Source organism: Nerophis lumbriciformis, linkage group LG15, assembly GCF_033978685.3.
Source record: "Nerophis lumbriciformis linkage group LG15, RoL_Nlum_v2.1, whole genome shotgun sequence".
In the NCBI taxonomy this organism is placed as follows: domain Eukaryota; kingdom Metazoa; phylum Chordata; class Actinopteri; order Syngnathiformes; family Syngnathidae; genus Nerophis; species Nerophis lumbriciformis.
The window spans coordinates 2,842,630-2,862,121 of NC_084562.2; the positions used below are offsets into that span (position 1 = coordinate 2,842,630).

Consider the following 19,492-nt stretch of genomic DNA (forward strand, 5'->3'; position numbering starts at 1 on the left):
AAGTAGAATACTGAATTTGGTAACAAATTGCCACAATTTGTGTTTTATCTTTAACAAATGTGTGTTTTACATGTTACATGGCTGATCTGGGTACTTCTATTCATAGTTTTGTTTTTAGTACTTACTAATTATTGTATTTTTCTTAAAGCACATACCAGGATTGGCAACCATAAATCATGAAGCATTTAATATAATGTCAATAAAGCTTTTTATTATATTCTAATCTAATCCTTGGTTGTGGCAGACTATATGTAATATGGAAAATTGTAAATTGTTTGAGTGCAACAAGAAAAACACAATGTGTTTAATGCCCTTTGATTTATATTTTAACCTTCTAAAATTGTTCTTTGAGTGCAATAGGAAACATTTGTTTATTGTATTGTAAGATGTTCTGTTAAAATAGAGCCAAAATTAAAACTTCTTGGTAGTTACCTTTATTTGGAAAAGTATCGAAAAGTATCAATAAGCATTTTGGTACTGGAACCAAATTATTGGAATCGGGTCAACCCTACCTAAATGTGATTGAAACTGTTTAAGGCGCACCATGCAAAATAGACGTAACGTTATTAATATCAGTACTATAGTTACCATTAATAAAAATGCCTCAAAACAGCCAACTACCTATAATGTGGTCTTTTTAAACATCAGATCATTGTCTCCCAAAGCGCTATTAGTTATTGAGGTCATTAGAGACAACAATTTTAATGTCATTGGTCTCAATGAGACTTGGCTAAAACCAGGCATCTTCTCCTTACTATACGAGTGCACATATTACCCGTCCCCTTAACAAGGGTGGAGGGGTCGCACTAATATCCAATGAAAACCTTAACCTTAGCACTAACCTAAATAATAAATATAAATCATTTGAGGTGCTTACTATGAGGTCTGTCACACCACTACCTCTCCATCTGGCTGTTATCTATCACCCTCTGGGCCCTGTTCGTACTTAATCAGCAAATTTTCAGAGTTTGATGCTGATCAAGTGACGCATGCAGATAATATAATTATAATGATGCATTTTAATATCCATATGATTACCACGTCAGACCCTTTGTGTGTGGCGCTCCAGACTGTAATTGATAGCTGTGGTCTTACACAAATAATAAATGAACCCATGCATCGCAACATTAATACGATTGGTCTATTACCACCTCTAAAGTTATGGTACTCCCGTACACTCCGATACTACTACCATATAAAACTCAAAGTTCTGACTCATTATCAAAAAACTACTAATAACCAATGCTTTAGCAGCCCCCACATTATTGCTGCCACAACTCCGACTCGGCGCTACCTGTTACAAGTTGGGATCCGGGATGGACCTTTGCTCTATGCATCAGTTGGTGATGTCTCTGCGCTGCTGGCTTGTCTACATACACGAGGATCCACTGTTGGCCTCACTATGAACTGGACCCTCACGTTATTAACTGTATCCACTCGGCATCCATTGCACCGGTCACCCAAGGTGTGGTCCCCACATCTGCGGTCTCTTCCAAGGTTTCTTTTTGTCCCCATTGGGTTGAGTTTTTTTAATTTTCCTGATGTAGTGGTGGCTTGTGCAGCCCTTTGAGACATTTGTGATTAAGGGCTATATATTTAGATTTTTGAATACAATAAAATACCCAATATACCTATTTGTTGAGTGGTTACTTTAAAATGTATTTTGCAATCAGAGGTGTAATAACTTGTTGAAAATTAGTGAAATGAGAATAAGACAACTAACAATTCATAATTTACATAACAATACTCTGACTTGTTAAGTTGTTAATCACAAAAAAGGAAACAAATGGGTATATTAAACAAGGCACCATCAAGAAAAAAAAAAAAATTGAATGCGGTAAAGGGGCCCACACCGATATTCATTCTGGGGGCCCAGAATTCCTAGTAACGGCCCTGCTCATAACACTCCCCATTTTGACATTGGTTGTTGGGAAAACATTAGAATTTCATAATCAAATGAAATTATCAGGGACGTTGTGGATTGTGGTCCTTGGCCTTAGTGGTAATGTTTCGGTTGTTGTAATACAGACCTTTATCCTAACTCAAACACCCCATAGTTTTTTCTTACTTCAGTAACAGCTAATAGCAATTATAGATTTACCTCTGTAAGTAAACAGGAAAATAAACTCATGTCAGACAAGTTCAATGTTTTTGTTGGTGGTATCGTTGCCAGGGGCAACAGCCATTTTCCTCATCCTGTTGTTTGCCGGCAGAGCATATTTGTTTACGTTCCGGAAAAAAAAAGTGATGGCGTCTTCGATAACAATTTTTGACAAATGAATTTGTCCGTGACAAATAGTATTAACTATTTTTGTTGATAAAGTCAACGAATTGTTGCACCTTTCATGGTGAAACTCACCCTGCACCATGAGCTCAGCCATCGACTCGCCGCCGTTAGTTTTGACCTTGTAGTGGCCGCAGTCCTCTTTGGTGGCCTCATTAATAATGAGAACATGCTTGCAGCCATCTTTCTTGAAGCGATACTTGAAGGATTCATCTCTTGCTAGCTCCACACCATCCTTCTCCCTGCACAGACATGCAACGCATCGATCAGCATGAGCACAAATCATTTGTTAAACGGTAATACTTGTATAATAATACAACAACTAATATACTGTGTACTCTATGTTTGACAGTATTTTAATTACACATCTGCAAAATATATTGAGATCCAAACGGAAGTCCTACAATGCTGGATTAATAAAGTCTACTGTATCCAAATTGCATCAATATATTTCCCTTCTCAAAGATAAAAACATGTCTTGACTCCACAAAGGTGAATTATTAATGTCTCTTTGTTAATTTATTTAAATGGCTACATTGCTGCAAGCCATAAATGACCCCCGGGCTGCAATTTGCACACCCCTGTCCAATGCTCCCTCTAACTCATTCATGTGTTCATGTGTGTGAGCAAACACAAAAACTCCCTGAGTATTCAGTGGAGCCCATGTGAGCAACATCAGACGTGCACACTGTGGCTACACCAGCAGCACACCTGTCCCAAACCTGACTAAATAACAAGTTAAATCTCCATCCATCCATCCATTTTCTACCGCTTGTCCCTTTCGGGGTCGCGGGGGGTGCTGGAGCCTATCTCAGCTGCATTCGGGCGGAGGGCGGGGTACACCCTGGACAAGTCCCCACCTCATCGCAGGGCCAACACAGATAGACAGACAACATTCTCTTATTATTATAATCAAATGACAGCAGTCATTTCCATGAGGTTATTTTCTAATATAAGTGTTTAGGCCCACTTACAATGACAATAACAAAACCGATTGTTTTTCAGGAACTGTGTACTTGTATTGTTTGTCTGGGTGGAGGTCCTGCTTTGGAAATAATCTGTACCCCTTTCAGACATTGCATTTAGTTCCCATTAAAACATTCACATGTTGCACAATGAGATGTAAGCAGGGGATCATGTGTACATTCATGCAACTTCCTGTTTGTAAAAAATATATTTTTTATTAGTATTTATTTAATATACTAACAGCATTTCATGATTAATATTTATAAATTAAGATTCCTAATAAATGACACTAAAATAAGCACACATTTGATTGGTAAATCATAGTGTAACGACCTGGAATTACACTTTATGTGTGGTGTTGGAGTTGTCCGACTTTTTGTGTGGCTGTAAACGCATCACTGGCTAAGTGCCATATGTGCATGTGTTGGCGCAAGTGAGAAAGAGCGAGCAGCTGCTGTTGATATAACAAAGTTGCTTTTGGTCTGGTTTGTACTGCAGAAAATGACCAGTTTTGCTAGATATAATTTTTTTAACTAATGTATTGGTGATGTGTTTATGGCCGACAATAAAGAGTTTTGCTCAGTAAAGTGATCGATGGAATTCATGCCCTCAAAGCGTCTCGACAGACGTTACAATATTTGAACAATGATGACGAAAACTGTTTTCTCTGTCGTGTCGAAAATTGTTATGCGCTTATTTTTTTATTTGATTTTGTGCGTGGCATAGATTTGCCGTGCGCAGAGGACACTTGAGCAGTGCGCAATTGCACAGGCGCACACCTTAGAGGGAACATTGCCCCTGTCCTATCCTATCTCGTTTAGGAGTGCCATCCAAATGGCGGTCCAGGGGCCAAATCCAGCTCGGGAGTGACATCATACCTGCCAGTTCCAAACTTTGGAGACAAACACTTTTGCAGAAAATTCCTAAAAACACTACAGTGCTCCTGTTGTATAAAAGAATTTGGACGACCGCAAACACATTGGCAGATCCTTGCATTAACATTTCACAACCTTGCTCGCAAGTATAGAACACTTAGAATTTACATTACTAAGACGTTCCTCAAAGCAACACTTTAAGGCCTTGTCTACATTAAGCCGGATAACTTCTTTTAGCCTAAGTCCCGTTTCACCCACACTAAACCATCGTTTAAAGTTCCCCTCCTTGGATAATTCTTTACACGGGTAAGTGCGCCGTGTATTTCTTGAATTTCCGGCTCTTAGCTTTGTGTGAACGTTTACAAACTGAGTTCAGAGAGGAAGTGACGTCAGAAAGTCCACGCCCCACACAGGAAGTGACGTCAGAAAGAACACGCCCCAGCCTGCTCCATAATAAAGCGGTATCGTAACTCGGAGCTAACCACTGAAAAGAGGGAGGCGAGTCATCCAGACATGCCTGTGTTTCTCCTTCCTCTACATGTACAGACGCTTGTGGAAATCACACATGAATACCTTAACAGAAAGTGATTGCAGCTATTTGGGATACAACACATCTCAGATGGCAAAATAACTTTCCAATGTCCAGGTCAGCTGTGATTCTACTTACGGAAAAACTTTGTCCATTTGTCCAAGGAGAGACAACGAGAATGCGGGCTCCCGTGGATGTGAATAAAAAAAGGTAACGTCTGCTTTGTATTACCTGGCCGACAAGGGAAGACTACGGAAAACATTGAATACTTTTGGACTGGCAAAGCAGACTGTATCAGTTATTGTCCGCCAATACTCTGGACCTAGACTCAACGTCTAGGTCCAGAGTATATAAAGTCACCAAAAACGAATGGACAATGAAGGTGAGGGCAAAAGAGTGAGGAGTGTCCTGGTCAGATATCTAGATCCCTAGTTTGATTGATGTAAAATGTTCTTCATCACATTGTTTACTTTCACATGTCCATTAAAGATTTGATTTATTTATGAATACCATGAATTGATTAACGTGGACCCCGACTTAAACAAGTTGAAAAACTTCTTCGGGGTGTTACCATTTAGTGGTCAATTGTACGGAATATGTACTGTACTGTGCAATCTACTAATAAAAGTTTCAATCAATCAATCAATGATGTCTCAGGTGTGATTCCCTACAATAGGGCCCCACAGCACACTGGATTCCAGTTAACTGAAATACTACAACACTGGAGATTGTTCAGATAAATTCAATTTAATTCAAGAACTTGCACACAAAGCAACACTGGAGATGACTATGACGTGTGCATTTTCCACGCATGCGTACTAGTTCGCGTTGCGCCGGCGGACGGACGGGGGGACAACCATTGTGTGTGTGTGGACATGGGTAAGGTTAAATGGGATTTACCCTGGATAACCTTAGGCGGCTAAGTGTAGAACGGGCCTAAGTCCTCTCTTTTTTGGCATTTACACATATTTTTCATCATGTGATTTAAAGTGTTGCTAAAGCTTGCTTCCTTTAGATGCAGTCAATAGTCCTTTATCCAACTTTTTAGTTACCCTAGTAGTGTTCCTCAAGGTTCCATTTTAGGTCCTGTATTGATACTGTTCCTGAGTTGCGTTCCATTACACCAGGGGTGTCAAACTCAAATACAGAGTGGGCCAAAATTTAAAACTGAACAGCCGCGGGCCAAGGTTGAACAAATTAACCTTCAACGTACTCTACGAGCTATCGTCATGTCAGCTTTTCATCCATTCTAACATCGTTCAGACCCAGTCACAAGATATGTGCGGCTTCTGTACGCACACACGAGCGAATGCAACGCATACTTCATCAACAGCGATACAGGTTACACTGAGGGTGCCAGTATAAAAAACTTTAACACTGTAAGAAATATACGCCACACTGTGAATCCACACCAAACAAGAATGACAAACACATTTTGGGAGAACATCCGCACCGTAACACAACATAAACACAACAGAACAAATACCCAGAATCCTTTGCAGCACTAACACTTCCGGGACGCTACAAAATACACCCCCGCTACCACCAAACCTCCCCCCCCCACACACACACCTTGTAGCGTCCCGGAAGAGTTAGTGCTGCAAAGGGTTCTGGTTTGGTGGGGATTTACAGTGTGGTGTATATTTCTAACAGTTAAAGTTTTTTATTTGGCTACCCTCAGTGTAACCTGTATCGCTGTTGATGAAGTATGCGTTGCATTCTAATGACTGCGTTGCAGTCACATGTTATGTGACTCGGCCAGCACTCGGCTGGCTGGCTGGCTGACTGGCGTTTGGAAGACTCCCGGGAGGATCGGCGGGCCAGCTTTAGTGTTAATTTGATATTGTCTCAAGGGCCAAGTGAAATTACAGAGTTTGACACCCATGCATTACACCATATACTGTACAGTATTGCAAATGCATTCAAATATTAGATACAAGCCACATGTATTTAATATTTTTTACAAGACAAGATGGAAATCAAACCATTTCACGTTAGCTCCCTCCTCGGAGACCTCACACTCGAGCTCCACGCGTTCCCCCTTCATGACCATCTGATCCTCCAGGTTCTTCACGATCTGAACAGGAGGCTCTGGAGCAAACAGGGCGTCATGGCAGACCAAAGAACATCTCGCAAACAAGCTTTGTTTGGTTAATAGCTTCCAGTGACGTGTGGTCAGAGGAGGCAGGGAAGGACACAAATAATAACATGAGTGTATATTTGTCCTTTGACTTGTCTTTAAAGGTCAAATCGTTTAAAAATGACTACTTTTTCAAATGTCCTGATTAAATACAAGGCAGAAACCTGATCAAGCTGAGCCTACTCTCTGATGTTTTTCTCGTTATCATCTTCAACTAGTAAATCAATCAAACTGTATTTATGTAGCACTTTTCATGCACAGGCAAGTTGCAACACAAAGTGCAGGAAAAAAAAGCATGCACACACGCACACATTGACAATAACAAGACACGGCATGGCACAGAGGATTAAGGAAACGCCACCTTTGAGGCATCCACATTTGATAATAAAAAAATTTATCAAAAATAATAAAATAAAACAATACTTGTAATTATAAGTAAAAATTAAATATAAATAGTTTTATAATTAATATATAATATTATAGTAATGAGAATACTAGTAGTAATAATAATAATAAATAAAATACCAAATAACAGAATTTAAATTAAGAACGTAAAAAGAGCTTAAAATGATCAGTTAAAAGCTTGTTAAAAAAAACTTTTTTTCTTTAAAATATTAACGGTCTCTGCCTCTTAATGATCAACCTGTATTAACATTGATTCGAGCACAAGAAGTTAAAAAAACCCGACAATTCCATACAAGCCATGAACCTCACTTCACCTTACGCCACTCATCCTACCGATCCTTACCCACCTTTAACAAAGAGTTCAGTGGTGCATTTCTCCTGTCCCACCACACAGCAGTACGCTGCATCGTCAGCCAATGAGCAGTGGTTGATGGTGAGATAGCGCATGTTCCCAACACTCTCAAAAATGTACCTGTACCGAGACAATTAGAAGTTTACAAAAGCGCCCATTTTACAGTGTATAGTAAAAAAAAAAGTACTTCTAATCTAAAATCCCACTCAACACACACAAACAACACTTACTTGCTGGGTAGGAATGGCAGGGAGAGAGAGGAGAAGGGTGCACATAAAAACAGGTTAATCAAGAATTATGATTCAAAACTTGCTGCAAACATTCACAGCAAAGTATTCACAGCACTTTACTTTTTCCACATTTTTTTATGTTACAGTCTTATTTTAAAGGCCTACTGAAACCCACTACTACCGACTACACAGTCTGATAGTTTATATATCAATGATGAAATCTTAACATTGCAACACATGCCAATACGGCCGTGTTAGCTTACTAAAGTGCAATTTTAAGTTACGCGCGAAATATCCTGCTGAAAACGTCTCGGTATGATGTCGCCTGCGCGTGACGTCACGGATTGTAAAGGACATTTTGGGACAGCATGGTGGCCAGCTATTAAGTCGTCTGTTTTCATCGCAAAATTCCACAGTATTCTGGACATCTGTGTTGGTGAATCTTTTGCAGTTTGTTCAATGAACAATGGAGACAGCAAAGAAGAAAGCTGTAGGTGGGAAGCGGTGTATTGCGGCAGGTGTTGTGCCGGATAACGCACCCCCGCCGTAGAATGCACCCCCTGACTGTTGTGCCGGAAAACACAGCCGGTGTTTCATTGTTTACATTCCCGAAAGATGACAGTCAAGCTTTACCATTGGCCTGTGGAGAACTGGGACAACAGAGACTCTTACCAGGAGGACTTTGAGTTGAAAATGCAGATGCGGTACCGTGAGTACGCATGCACCTGCGGCTTCCAAACATTTGATCGCTTGCCCGTACGTGCGTGCCGCTATGTGCATGTCACGTACGTAACTTTGGGGACTTTGGGGAAATATATGTGCTGTATGAACTTTGGGGAGGTGAACGGTACTTTGGGCTGTGGGATTGAGTGTGTTGTGCAGGTGATTGAGTTGTATTGGCGGGTTATATGGACGGGAGGGGGGAGGTGTTTGTTATGCGGGATTAATTTGTGGCATATTAAATATAAGCCTGGTTGTGTTGTGGCTAATAGAGTATATATATGTCTTGTGTTTATTTACTGTTTTAGTCATTCCCAGCAGAATATCAGGTCTCACCCGCCTCTCACAGCATCTTCCCTATCTGAATCGCTCCCACTGCCCTCTAGTCCTTCACTCTCACTTTCCTCATCCACAAATTTTTCATCCTCGCTCAAATTAATGGGGAAATCGTCGCTTTCTCGGTCTCGGCTTTCTCTGGTGGCCATGATTGTAAACAATGTGCAGATGTGAGGAGCTCCACAACCTGTGACGTCACGCGCATATCGTCTGCTACTTCCGATACAGGCAAGGCTTTTTTATCAGCAACCAAAAGTTGCAAACTTTATCGTCGATGTTCTCTACTACATCCTTTCAGCAAAAATATGGCAATATCGCAAAATGATCAAGTATGACACATAGAATGGACCTGCTATCCCCGTTTAAATAAGAAAATCGCATTTCAGTAGGCCTTTAAAATGGAATACATTAATTTTTGTCCTCAAAACACTAAACACAATATTCCATAATTACAATGTGAAAATTATTTTTTGTTTTAGAAATTTTAGCAACTGTTTTGAAAATAAAAAACTAAGAAATCACATGTACATAAGTATTCACAGCCTTTGCCATAAAGCTCATAAGCGAGCTCCGGGGCATCCTGTTTCGTCCTTGAGATATTCCTACAACTTAATAAGAGTCAACCTGCGGCAAATTCAGTTGGTTGGACATGATTCGGAAAGGCACACCTGACGGTGCATGGCAGAGGACACACCAAGAATGAAGTCGAAGGAATTGTCTCTAGACCTCCGAGACAGGATTGTCTGGAGCCAAAAATCTTGGGAAGGGCACTAAAACATGTCTGCTGACTTAAACTTAGACAAACATTGATGATCCACAAGGGAATTTGTTCAAACTTGAAGACTTTGAAGGTCCCAATGAGCACAGTGGCCTCCATCGTCCATAAATGGAAGAAGCTTGGAGCCACCAGGACTCTTCCAAGGGCTAGCTGGCCATCTAAACTGAGCAATTGGGGAAGAAGGTGCCCTAGTCAGAGAGGTGACCAAGAACCCGATGGTCACTCAGAGCTACAGCATTCCTTTGTGGAGAAAGGGGAAACTTCCAGAAGGAAAATAATCTCTGCAGTATGTTAAAGTGGCCAGACGTAAGCCATTCCTTCGTACAAGTTTGCCATAATGCACCTGAAAGGTTCTTAGACCACGAGAAACGACATTTTCTGGTCTGATGAGACAAAGATTGAACTCTTTGGCGTGAATGCCAGGAGTCATGTTTGGAGGAAACCAGGCACCGCTCATCACCAGGCCAATATCATCACTACAGTGAAGCATGGTGGTGGCAGCATCATGATGTGGGGATGTTTTTCAGCAGCAGGAACTGGGAGACTAGTCAGGATAAAGAGAAAGATGAATGCAGCAACATCTTGGATAAAAACCTGCTCCAGAGCGCTCTTGAACTCAGACTGGGGCGACGGTTCATCTTTCAGCAGGTCAACGACCCTAAGCACACAGGAATGGCAACAAGACAACTCTGTAAATGTCGTCGAGTGGCCCAGCCAGAGCCCAGACCTGAATGCAGTTGTACAAATCTTGAGAGATTTGAAAATGGCTGCGCACAGACACTTCACATCCAACCTGATCCAACTTGTGAGGTGCTGCAAAAAGGAATGGGCAAAGAGGAATTGGCGAAACTGCCCAAAGATAGGTGTGCCAAGCTTGTGGCATTGTATTCAAAAAGACTTGAAGCTGTAGTTATTGCCAAAGGTGCATCAACAAAGTATTGAAAAAATGCTGAGAATACTTTTATGTACATGTGATTTGTTTTACTGATATACGTTTTGCCATCAAGACATCCAAACACAAAGGCTTCCAAGACATCCAAACACAAAGGTTGTCAAGACTTGGTCCTGGGTGTTTGCTTTTCCGGGATGCAACGGAAAGTTGGCTCAGGCGAGACGGGAATGTAAGTACATATTTATTTAAACACTATAACTACAAAAAAAAGGAAGTAAACAAAAGGCGTGCACAATGGCGGAGAACAAACTATGAAACCAAAACGACTATAAACCTGGAACAAAAACTTACTTTGGCATGGGACATGAAGCATGATCTAAGAGGATGAAGAGTGTGTAGAGCATAAATGCAAGATGTCACCAGAAAGACAAACTGAAAACAATGAACTTAAATACTACAGCCATGATTAACGAAAACAGGTGCGTGACTCAAAACGTGAAACAGGTGCGTGACGTGACAGGTGAAAACTAATGGTTGCTATGGTGACAAAACAAAACAAAAGTGCACAAAATGTCCAAAAACAAAACCGAACATGACTAAAACAAAACATGATCACACAGACATGACAAAGGCAGTATCAAATTAAAGTTAAAGTTAAAGTACCAATGATAGTCACACACACACTAGGTGTGGTCAAATTTGTCCTCTGCATTTGACCCATCCCCTTGTTCACCCCCTGGGAGGTGAGGGGAGCAGTGGGCAGCAGCGGTGGCCGCGCCCGGGAATAATTTTTGGTGATTTAACCCCCAATTCCAACCCTTGATGCTGAGTGCCAAGCAGGGAGGTAATGGGTCCCATTTTTATAGTCTTTGGTATGACTCGGCCGGGGTTTGAACCCTACCGATCTCAGGGCGGACACTCTAACCACTAGGCCACTGAGACATCCAAACACAAAGTTAGTATATGTGGCCTGACAACAAAATAATCGGTGGACCATCAGAGTGACTAAATGGACTCTTCGTGAACAGAGAAGACCAAGAGGACGACAAAAAACAAGATGGAGATATGACCATTACACAAGACATAGGCCTCACTTGGCAGAGACTATGTTTAGAGTCTAGGGAAGGGTTCCTCAAACGGCGAAATTTCCCTTATGAAGGTGATGATGTGATTTTTGTCACATTGTCATTTTGGGGGTTATTGTTCGTAGAATTTTGAGGAAACAATTGTTTTATTTAATTTTGGAATAAGGCTGTAACAACGAAAAAGTGAAGCGCTGTGAATACTTTCCGGATGCACTGTATATCATCCATTGACGATTATGCGTTCAAACCTTCCAGTTGGTTGGATTTCTTGTCCATTCTTCAGCCATTTAACATCAACGTCTGGATTCGCCACCTCAACAGCTAATTTCTTTTTATGTCCTTTTGTCACTTGGTAGGCAGGATCCAGCTTCTTGAGGAAAGCTGGATTCAAGGACATCACATTTGGTAAGTTGCAGCCATATGAAGCGGCGTTTACGGCAAACTCTGCACCCACCTGCACTCTTCTTCTCCCCTGTCTTCATCTTCTTCAGTCTTTTCAGCATGCCCCTCAGGTCTGTAATGCCGTGCTGAAAAGCAATCTTCTCATATTCCGATGCTGGGGCGTGGCTGAGAAGAGCCCAAATGTCCGACTCGGATTCAGAGTTGACCTGCACGGCTCTGAAATATAGAAAGAGTGGAAGAAGCACATTTTAATGCACATTTGCATTACTGTTCATTATCTTGCATCTTTAAAGTTAAAGTTAAAGTCCCAACAATAGTCACACACACACACACACACACACACACTAGGTGTGGTGAAATTATCCTCTGCATTTGACCCATCCCCATGTTCACCCCCTGGGAGGTGAGGGGAGCAGTGAGCAGCAGCGGTGGCCACGCTTGGCAATCATTTGGTGATTCCAACCCTTGATGCTGAGTGCCAAACAGGGAGGTAATGGGTCCCATTTTTATAGTCTTTGGTATGACTTGGCCGAGGTTTGAACTCGCGACCTTCCAGTCTCAGGGCGGACACTCTAACCACAAGACCACTGAGCAGGTCTTTAGTAGGGTATTGCAATTTTGCTCTCTTTAGCTCACTGCCAGGATCAAATACATATGTCAGACCTGATTATCTCCTACATTTGAAGACCACACTTTGTGTTATTATTAGTTATTAGTCTTTTCTTCAATGTGCCATGTGCCCACAAAAATGTAGCTATAGGCTGCAAATAAATGGTGAATGGGTTATACTTGTATAGCGCTTTTCTACCGTCAAGGTATTCAAAGCGCTTTGACTCTATTTCCACATTCACCCATTCACACACACATTCACACACTGATGGCGGGAGCTGCCATGCAAGGCCCTAACCACGACCCATCAGGAGCAAGGGTGAAGTGCCTTGCTCAAGGACACAACAGACATGACTAGGTTAGCAGAAGCTGTAGATCGAACCAGGAACCCTCGAGTTCCTGGCACCAACCGAGCCACACCGTCCCCCATAGCCCTCGGGCCGCACTTTGCACATTCCTGCTTTTCATACTTTAGCACTCTTTGAGCAACCACAACCACATCTCGCATTTACTGTTTGGCTTGTCAGCTTCATTTGTTGTCAGCGAACGATGGGAATTAAAAAGGGAAGGGATGTGTTATTGCAGCTGGAACTAATCGTCGTGTTACAACTACAACTCAGCTTTATTGCAAATGTAGATCAAAGAAGGCGTTTGCAAAGCTGAACGAGTTTGCATGTTCTCCCCTTGGGTTCTCTACGGGTACTCCAGCTTCCTCCCACCCTCAAAGACATGCACCTGGGAATAGGTTGATAGGCAACACTAAAATTGGCCATAATTTGTTTTACGGTGAAATCCTGGCAACCGCAGCTGCAAGTATTTTACCGTAAATTATATATATATTTTTGTAAATAGGTTAACATAATATCATCATTTTCGATTGTAAGTTACCATAAGCAAAAAACAGTTGTCAACTGTAGTATTTACAGATTCAACACCAACATACCGTAATGTCCCATACATCGTGACTGTATTTTGTTTACAGTTGAATTCCTGGCAACCACAACCGCTGGTATTTTACTGTAAATTGTGCGGATTTTTTTTATTTTTATAGTGTGTATATTAAATGACAAAACACAAAAATATAGCGCTATTTAGTGTAACGATTGTTATCACGCGAAAGAGTCCTTTAAAGGCCTACTGAAACCCACTACTACCGACCATGCAGTCTGATAGTTTATATATCAATGATGAAATCTTAACATTGCAACACATGCCAATACGGCCGGGTTAGCTTACTAAAGTGCAATTTTAAATTTTGCGCGAAATATCCTGCTGAAAACGTCTCGGTATGATGACGTCAGCGCGTGACGTCACGGATTGTAAAGGACATTTTGGGACAGCATGGTGGCCAGCTATTAAGTCGTCTGTTTTCATCGCAAAATTCCACAGTATTCTGGACATCTGTGTTGGTGAATCTTTTGCAATTTGTTCAAAGAACAATGGAAACAGCAAAGAAGAAAGCTGTAGGTGGGAAGCGGTGTATTGCGGCCAACTGCAGCAACACAAACACAGCCGGTGTTTCATTGTTTACATTCCCGGAAGATGACAGTCAAGCTTTACCATTGGCCTGTGGAGAACTGGGACAACAGAGACTCTTACCAGGAGGACTTTGAGTTGGATGCGCAGACGCGGTACCGTGAGTACGCATGCAGCTGCGACTTCCAAACATTTGATCGCTTGCCCGTACGTGCGTGTCGCTATGTGCATGTCACGTACGTAACTTTGGGGACTTCGGGGAAATATATGTGCTGTATGAACTTTGGAGAGGTGAACAGTACTTTGGGCTGTGGGATTGAGTGTGTTGTGCAGGTGTTTGAGTTGCGACATATGTATTTGATCCTGGCAGTGACCAAAAGTTGCAAACTTTATCGTCGATGTTCTCTACTAAATCCTTTCAGCAAAAATATGGCAATATCGCGAAATTATCAAGTATGACACATAGAATGGACCTGCTATCCCCGTTTAAATAAGAAAATCGCATTTCAGTAGGCCTTTAATGCGCAATTACATTTCCGGAGTGTTTGGATTCATAGGCACTAGTTCCAAAGGGGAGCATGTCTCGCCAAAACACCGGGTCTCAGGATGATAAAAAAAGAATGACAAATTCTGATATGTGAGAAGTTTACTTCCGTTTGTGAGATACTGATTTATAGTAAAGTGTGTGACTGAAAAAAGTTACTGTGGATTTTCTGTTTCTTGAATGTTTCTTCAACTCAGAATCTGGTCAGGGTGTAAGTTATTGAACTGTCTCAAATAATAAAATACATATGCAACCATGATTTAACTGCAGTCAGCAGTTCCTTACCGATTTGAGGGTTTTATGAAACTGCTGCTCATTCAGAGGTAGAACCAAGCAGCAAATAAGCAAAACAGAGGTTAAAAAACAGCATGTCAAAAGCAACTTAAAGCAATTTCAACTGCATTTATTATTAGAGATTTGATCTGAAAATAAATCATGAAATCAAATAAAATCCAATTAGAGGATGATTAGTAGCGGTGGTTATTGCATTCTGACTTTCTATGTGTAGTTTGTTCTGGTTATTGTAAATAAGTACGGCTATCGGAACATCCATAATTGTCTGTAATTATGAGTGTATGTTATGTTTGCAGTCTGTTTGTGCACAACCTTTTCAACAGTGATGTGAAAAAGAGGTGAGTGATGTTCCTTCATCAAGGTTTTGTAGTCAGTTTACGTTATTCATGCCTGTGTTTCAACCACATTAGTTTGGGGGAGTCCATAGTGATTAGTGTAGTTTGAAGAGTTTGCTTACTCTCTGTGGATGTAAAAGAAACACAGAGAATTATTATTATCAATTTCAAAATGAAATGGTGAAATGAACTTTTGTTTCTTGACTACCTCTTCCTTAACAACGTGCTGAAGTCCAGTTCTCCGGAGTCTTCTTTGCCATCGGTGCTACTGCAGAAATGTCAGCCACCGTGAATTTAATTAAACATTCATTAGTGTTAGACAGACAATCTGGACATAATTCCAATATGTTTTACGGTATACACAAAATGTTTCATTTATCAGGCATATATATGAACGTTGGTGCCGATTGAGTTATCTTAGCATAGAGACAGGAATTGAGAGCATGAAAGTCAATTTTGTCTCTATAAATAACCCTTATTCATCAAATTGAATATATTGTTAAATACAATGATTATATATATATATATATATATATATATATATATATATATATATATATATATATATATATATATATATATATATATATACATATATATATATATATATATATATATATATATATATATATATATATATATACATATATATATATATATATATACTGCATTTATATATATATATATATATATATATATATATATATATATATATATATATATATATATATATATATATGTCTTAATAAGGTTATCCAAAAAATAGTGCTCGATACCGTAGTAGAGCGCAATATATGTATGTGTGGGAAAAAAAATCACAAGACTATTTCACTATTTCACTAGAGATGAAATAGTCTTGTGATTTTTTTTCCCACACATACATATATATATATATGTATGTGTGTATGTATGTTTATATATATATATATATATATAAATATATATATATATGTGTGTGTGTGTGTACAGTAGGGAAATATGTATTTGAGCTTCTTGCTGATGGTCTCGTTGCCTATTTCAGTCTTGAGCAGGTCTCGACTCTTTTGTTTTGCCCATGTTTTGGTGGTTTGCAGGGAATCAAAAACATATTTACATCAACCAAATACAAATGTATTTGTAACTTTTTAAAATATGTTTTTCTACATTATGGACCTGATCTACTAAGTCGTTAAATAGCATGTGTAGACTATAAAATTGAATGTATTGCATTTTGTGGGCGTGTTACGGATGATCTATTAGTGAAGTGAAGTGATTTACATTTATATAGTGCTTTTTCTCAAGTGACTCAAAGTGCTTTACATTGTGAAACCCAATATCTAAGTTACATTTAAACCAGTGTGGGTGGCACTGGGAGCAAATGGGTAAAGTGACTTGCCCAAGGACACAGCAGCAGTGACTAGGATGGCGGAAGCGGGGATTGAACCTGCAACCCTCAAGGTGCTGGCACGGCCGCTCTACCAACCAAGCTATACCGCCCCAAGACCGCGTGACCAATTGATAACAAGAGCAAAATAATTAAATGCAGTTTTTGCATGTATACCAGCTGTCAACCATGGAAAACATTACATTTTTTCCAAATTTATGACATCAACCTGTATCGTTTCGTCATGTTGTTGACATGCAGCACACACATATAGTATGTAATTCCTTATCTAGGCTATACTTACTTTTAGCACAAAGAAGATGCACTCTGGGAGGAGGTGCGGTGTTGAGATGGTGCAACTGGATCACTCCAGCCGCAGCAAAATGCATATTTCAATATAATTTTTCATATAGGAGATATATTTAATAATATATTTTCTATATGAAAAAAATAACGCCATAAAATAAAAAAAACACCAAAACAAATCCATCCATCCATCCATCCATCCATCCATCCATCTTCATCCGCTTATCCGAGGTCGGGTCGCGGGGGCAGCAGCCTAAGCAGGGAAGCCCAGACTTCCCTCTCCCCAGCCACTTCGTCCAGCTCCTCCCGGAGGATCCCGAGGCGATCCCAGGCCAGCCGGGAGACATAGTCTTCCCAACGTGTCCTGGGTCTTCCCTGTGGCCTCCTACCGGTCGGACGTGCCCTAAACACCTCCCGAGGGAGGCGTTCGGGTGGCATCCTGACCAGATGCCCGAACCACCTCATCTGGCTCCTCTCGATGTGGAGGAGCAGCGGTTTTACTTTGAGCTCCCCCCGGATGACAGAGCTTCTCACCCTATCTCTAAGGGAGAGCCCCGCCACCCGGCGGAGGAAACTCATTTCGGCCGCTTGTACTCTTGATCTTGTCCTTTCGGTCATGACCCAAAGCTCATGACCATAGGTGAGGATGGGAACGTAGATCGACTGGTAAATTGAGAGCTTTGCCTTCCGGCTCAGCTTCTTCTTCACCACAACGGATCGATACAGCGTCCGCATTACTGAAGACGCCGCACCGATCCGCCTGTCGATTTCATGATCCACTCTTCCCTCACTCGTGAACAAGACTCCGAGGTACTTGAACTCCTCCACTTGGGGCAAGATCTCCTCCCCAACCCGGAGATGGCACTCCACCCTTTTCCGGTCGAGAACCATGGACTCGGACATGGAGGTGCTGATTCCCATCCCAGTCGCTTCACACTCGGCTGCGAACCGATCCAGTGAGAGCTGCAGATCTTGGCCAGATGAAGCCATCAGGACCACATCATCTGCAAATAGCAGAGACCTAATCCTGCAGCCACCAAACCAGATACCCTCAACGCCTTGACTGCGCCTAGAAATTCTGTCCATAAAGGTTATGAACATAATCGGTGACAATGGAAGCCTTGGCGGAGTCCAACCCTCACTGGAAACGGGTCCGACTTACTGCCGGCAATGCGGACCAAGCTAGGACACTGATCATACAGGGAGCGGACCGCCACAATCAGACAGTCCGTTACCCCATACTCTCTGAGCACTCCACACAGGACTTCCCGGGGTACACGGTCGAATGCCTTCTCCAAGTCCACAAAGCACATGTAGACTGGTTGGGCAAACTCCCATGCACCCTCAAGGACCCTGCCGAGAGTATAGAGCTGGTCCACAGTTCCACGACCAGGACGAAAACCACACTGTTCCTCCTAAAACAAATCAATTTAATTTATTTTTATCAGCCCATTAAGTCATCCTGCACCTATAAAATTATAAAATGATATTGCTGAATGGACAATATGTCTAATATTTCTTATTTTTGACAGTCCAAATATATGACACGGACACAGCACAGTCGTCTTTTTTCTCATAGTCGTTTATGCGCAACTATGCCAGTTTGTGCAAACATTTCAATTGTGCTAAATGTAGACGCAAAATAGCGGCCGCACAGCATTTTTAGTCTTGATAAATCACGTTGCGAGTGCGACAGTAAGTGAGTATATTTGCTTCTCCTCCTCCCATAAATGTTGGCATTCTAGTAATCAGCATATAGTCTGCAAATTCATGAAGGCAGAGTCACTAAATAGATTGGCTCACTATATTACTTATTTACAGGGCACAATCCTGGCGCGCACAAGTAGATCAGCTTTGCGTGGGCTATCAACTATGTTTTTATTACAGGCAAACCTTTAGTAGACCAGGCCCTATGTCTCTCTGTTATATCTACCATAGACATTGTGGACTGTTTATATAGAGGCTAAACTTATAAAATCTGCAGGGGATCAAATACTTATTTTCCCCACAGTTATGTTTTTTTAGGCAGCAGGAAGTCCCTCCTTAGCCTTGTTGACTTGAATTTTGGACTACCAATAGTAAGACCAGACACTGTTTTTGTTCATATTCTGTTGTGATGCTGTTGTTTCTGATATTTTTGTCAGATGAGGCTATCCAACCAATGTCTCGCTGTGCTAAACCAAGTCAATCAACACCAATGCGTTAGTGAATGTACCAACACAAGACTTGTGTTGATGTCCTCATGTTGAGGAAAAATGCAAACATTTCCCCAAAATGTTTGCGTGTGCCACGAGAAGCAGCCGAATGAATCCAAGTACCAACACTCATTCTCATCCACTTGAATCAGGAGCATGAAACAACAAGAGGTGTGCATGTCTCCTGCCTGTGATCTCACAACAACTGGAAGGTGATTCTGTGGTTTGTGCGGTGAGGTGACAACACTCGTACATAACTGTGCTTCCTCTGTGTGGTAACCCGGTGGAGGAGCTTGACTACTGAAAGAGTGTCTGAGCACATCCAGCATCAGTCAAAGCTCACTCTGTTGGATCAGTGTGGGTGCAGCTGTCACGG

At 41.3% G+C, this 19,492-nt stretch overlaps 1 protein-coding gene across 1 annotated transcript in view; it reads right to left on the reverse strand.

Annotated features, from left to right (window-relative positions):
- Positions 1-19,492, reverse strand: part of LOC133615781 (myosin-binding protein C, cardiac-type-like) — a 97,587-nt gene that overhangs the window by 39,094 nt on the left and 39,001 nt on the right. Inside the window, exons 8-15 of the mRNA XM_061974553.1 lie at positions 15,458-15,520; positions 14,909-14,932; positions 12,047-12,210; positions 11,841-11,973; positions 10,855-10,857; positions 7,547-7,671; positions 6,640-6,745; positions 2,360-2,526 (exon numbers count right to left, since the gene is read on the reverse strand). Coding sequence (XP_061830537.1) covers positions 2,360-2,526; positions 6,640-6,745; positions 7,547-7,671; positions 10,855-10,857; positions 11,841-11,973; positions 12,047-12,210; positions 14,909-14,932; positions 15,458-15,520 — 785 coding nt within the window. The remainder of the gene's footprint in view (positions 1-2,359; positions 2,527-6,639; positions 6,746-7,546; positions 7,672-10,854; positions 10,858-11,840; positions 11,974-12,046; positions 12,211-14,908; positions 14,933-15,457; positions 15,521-19,492) is intronic.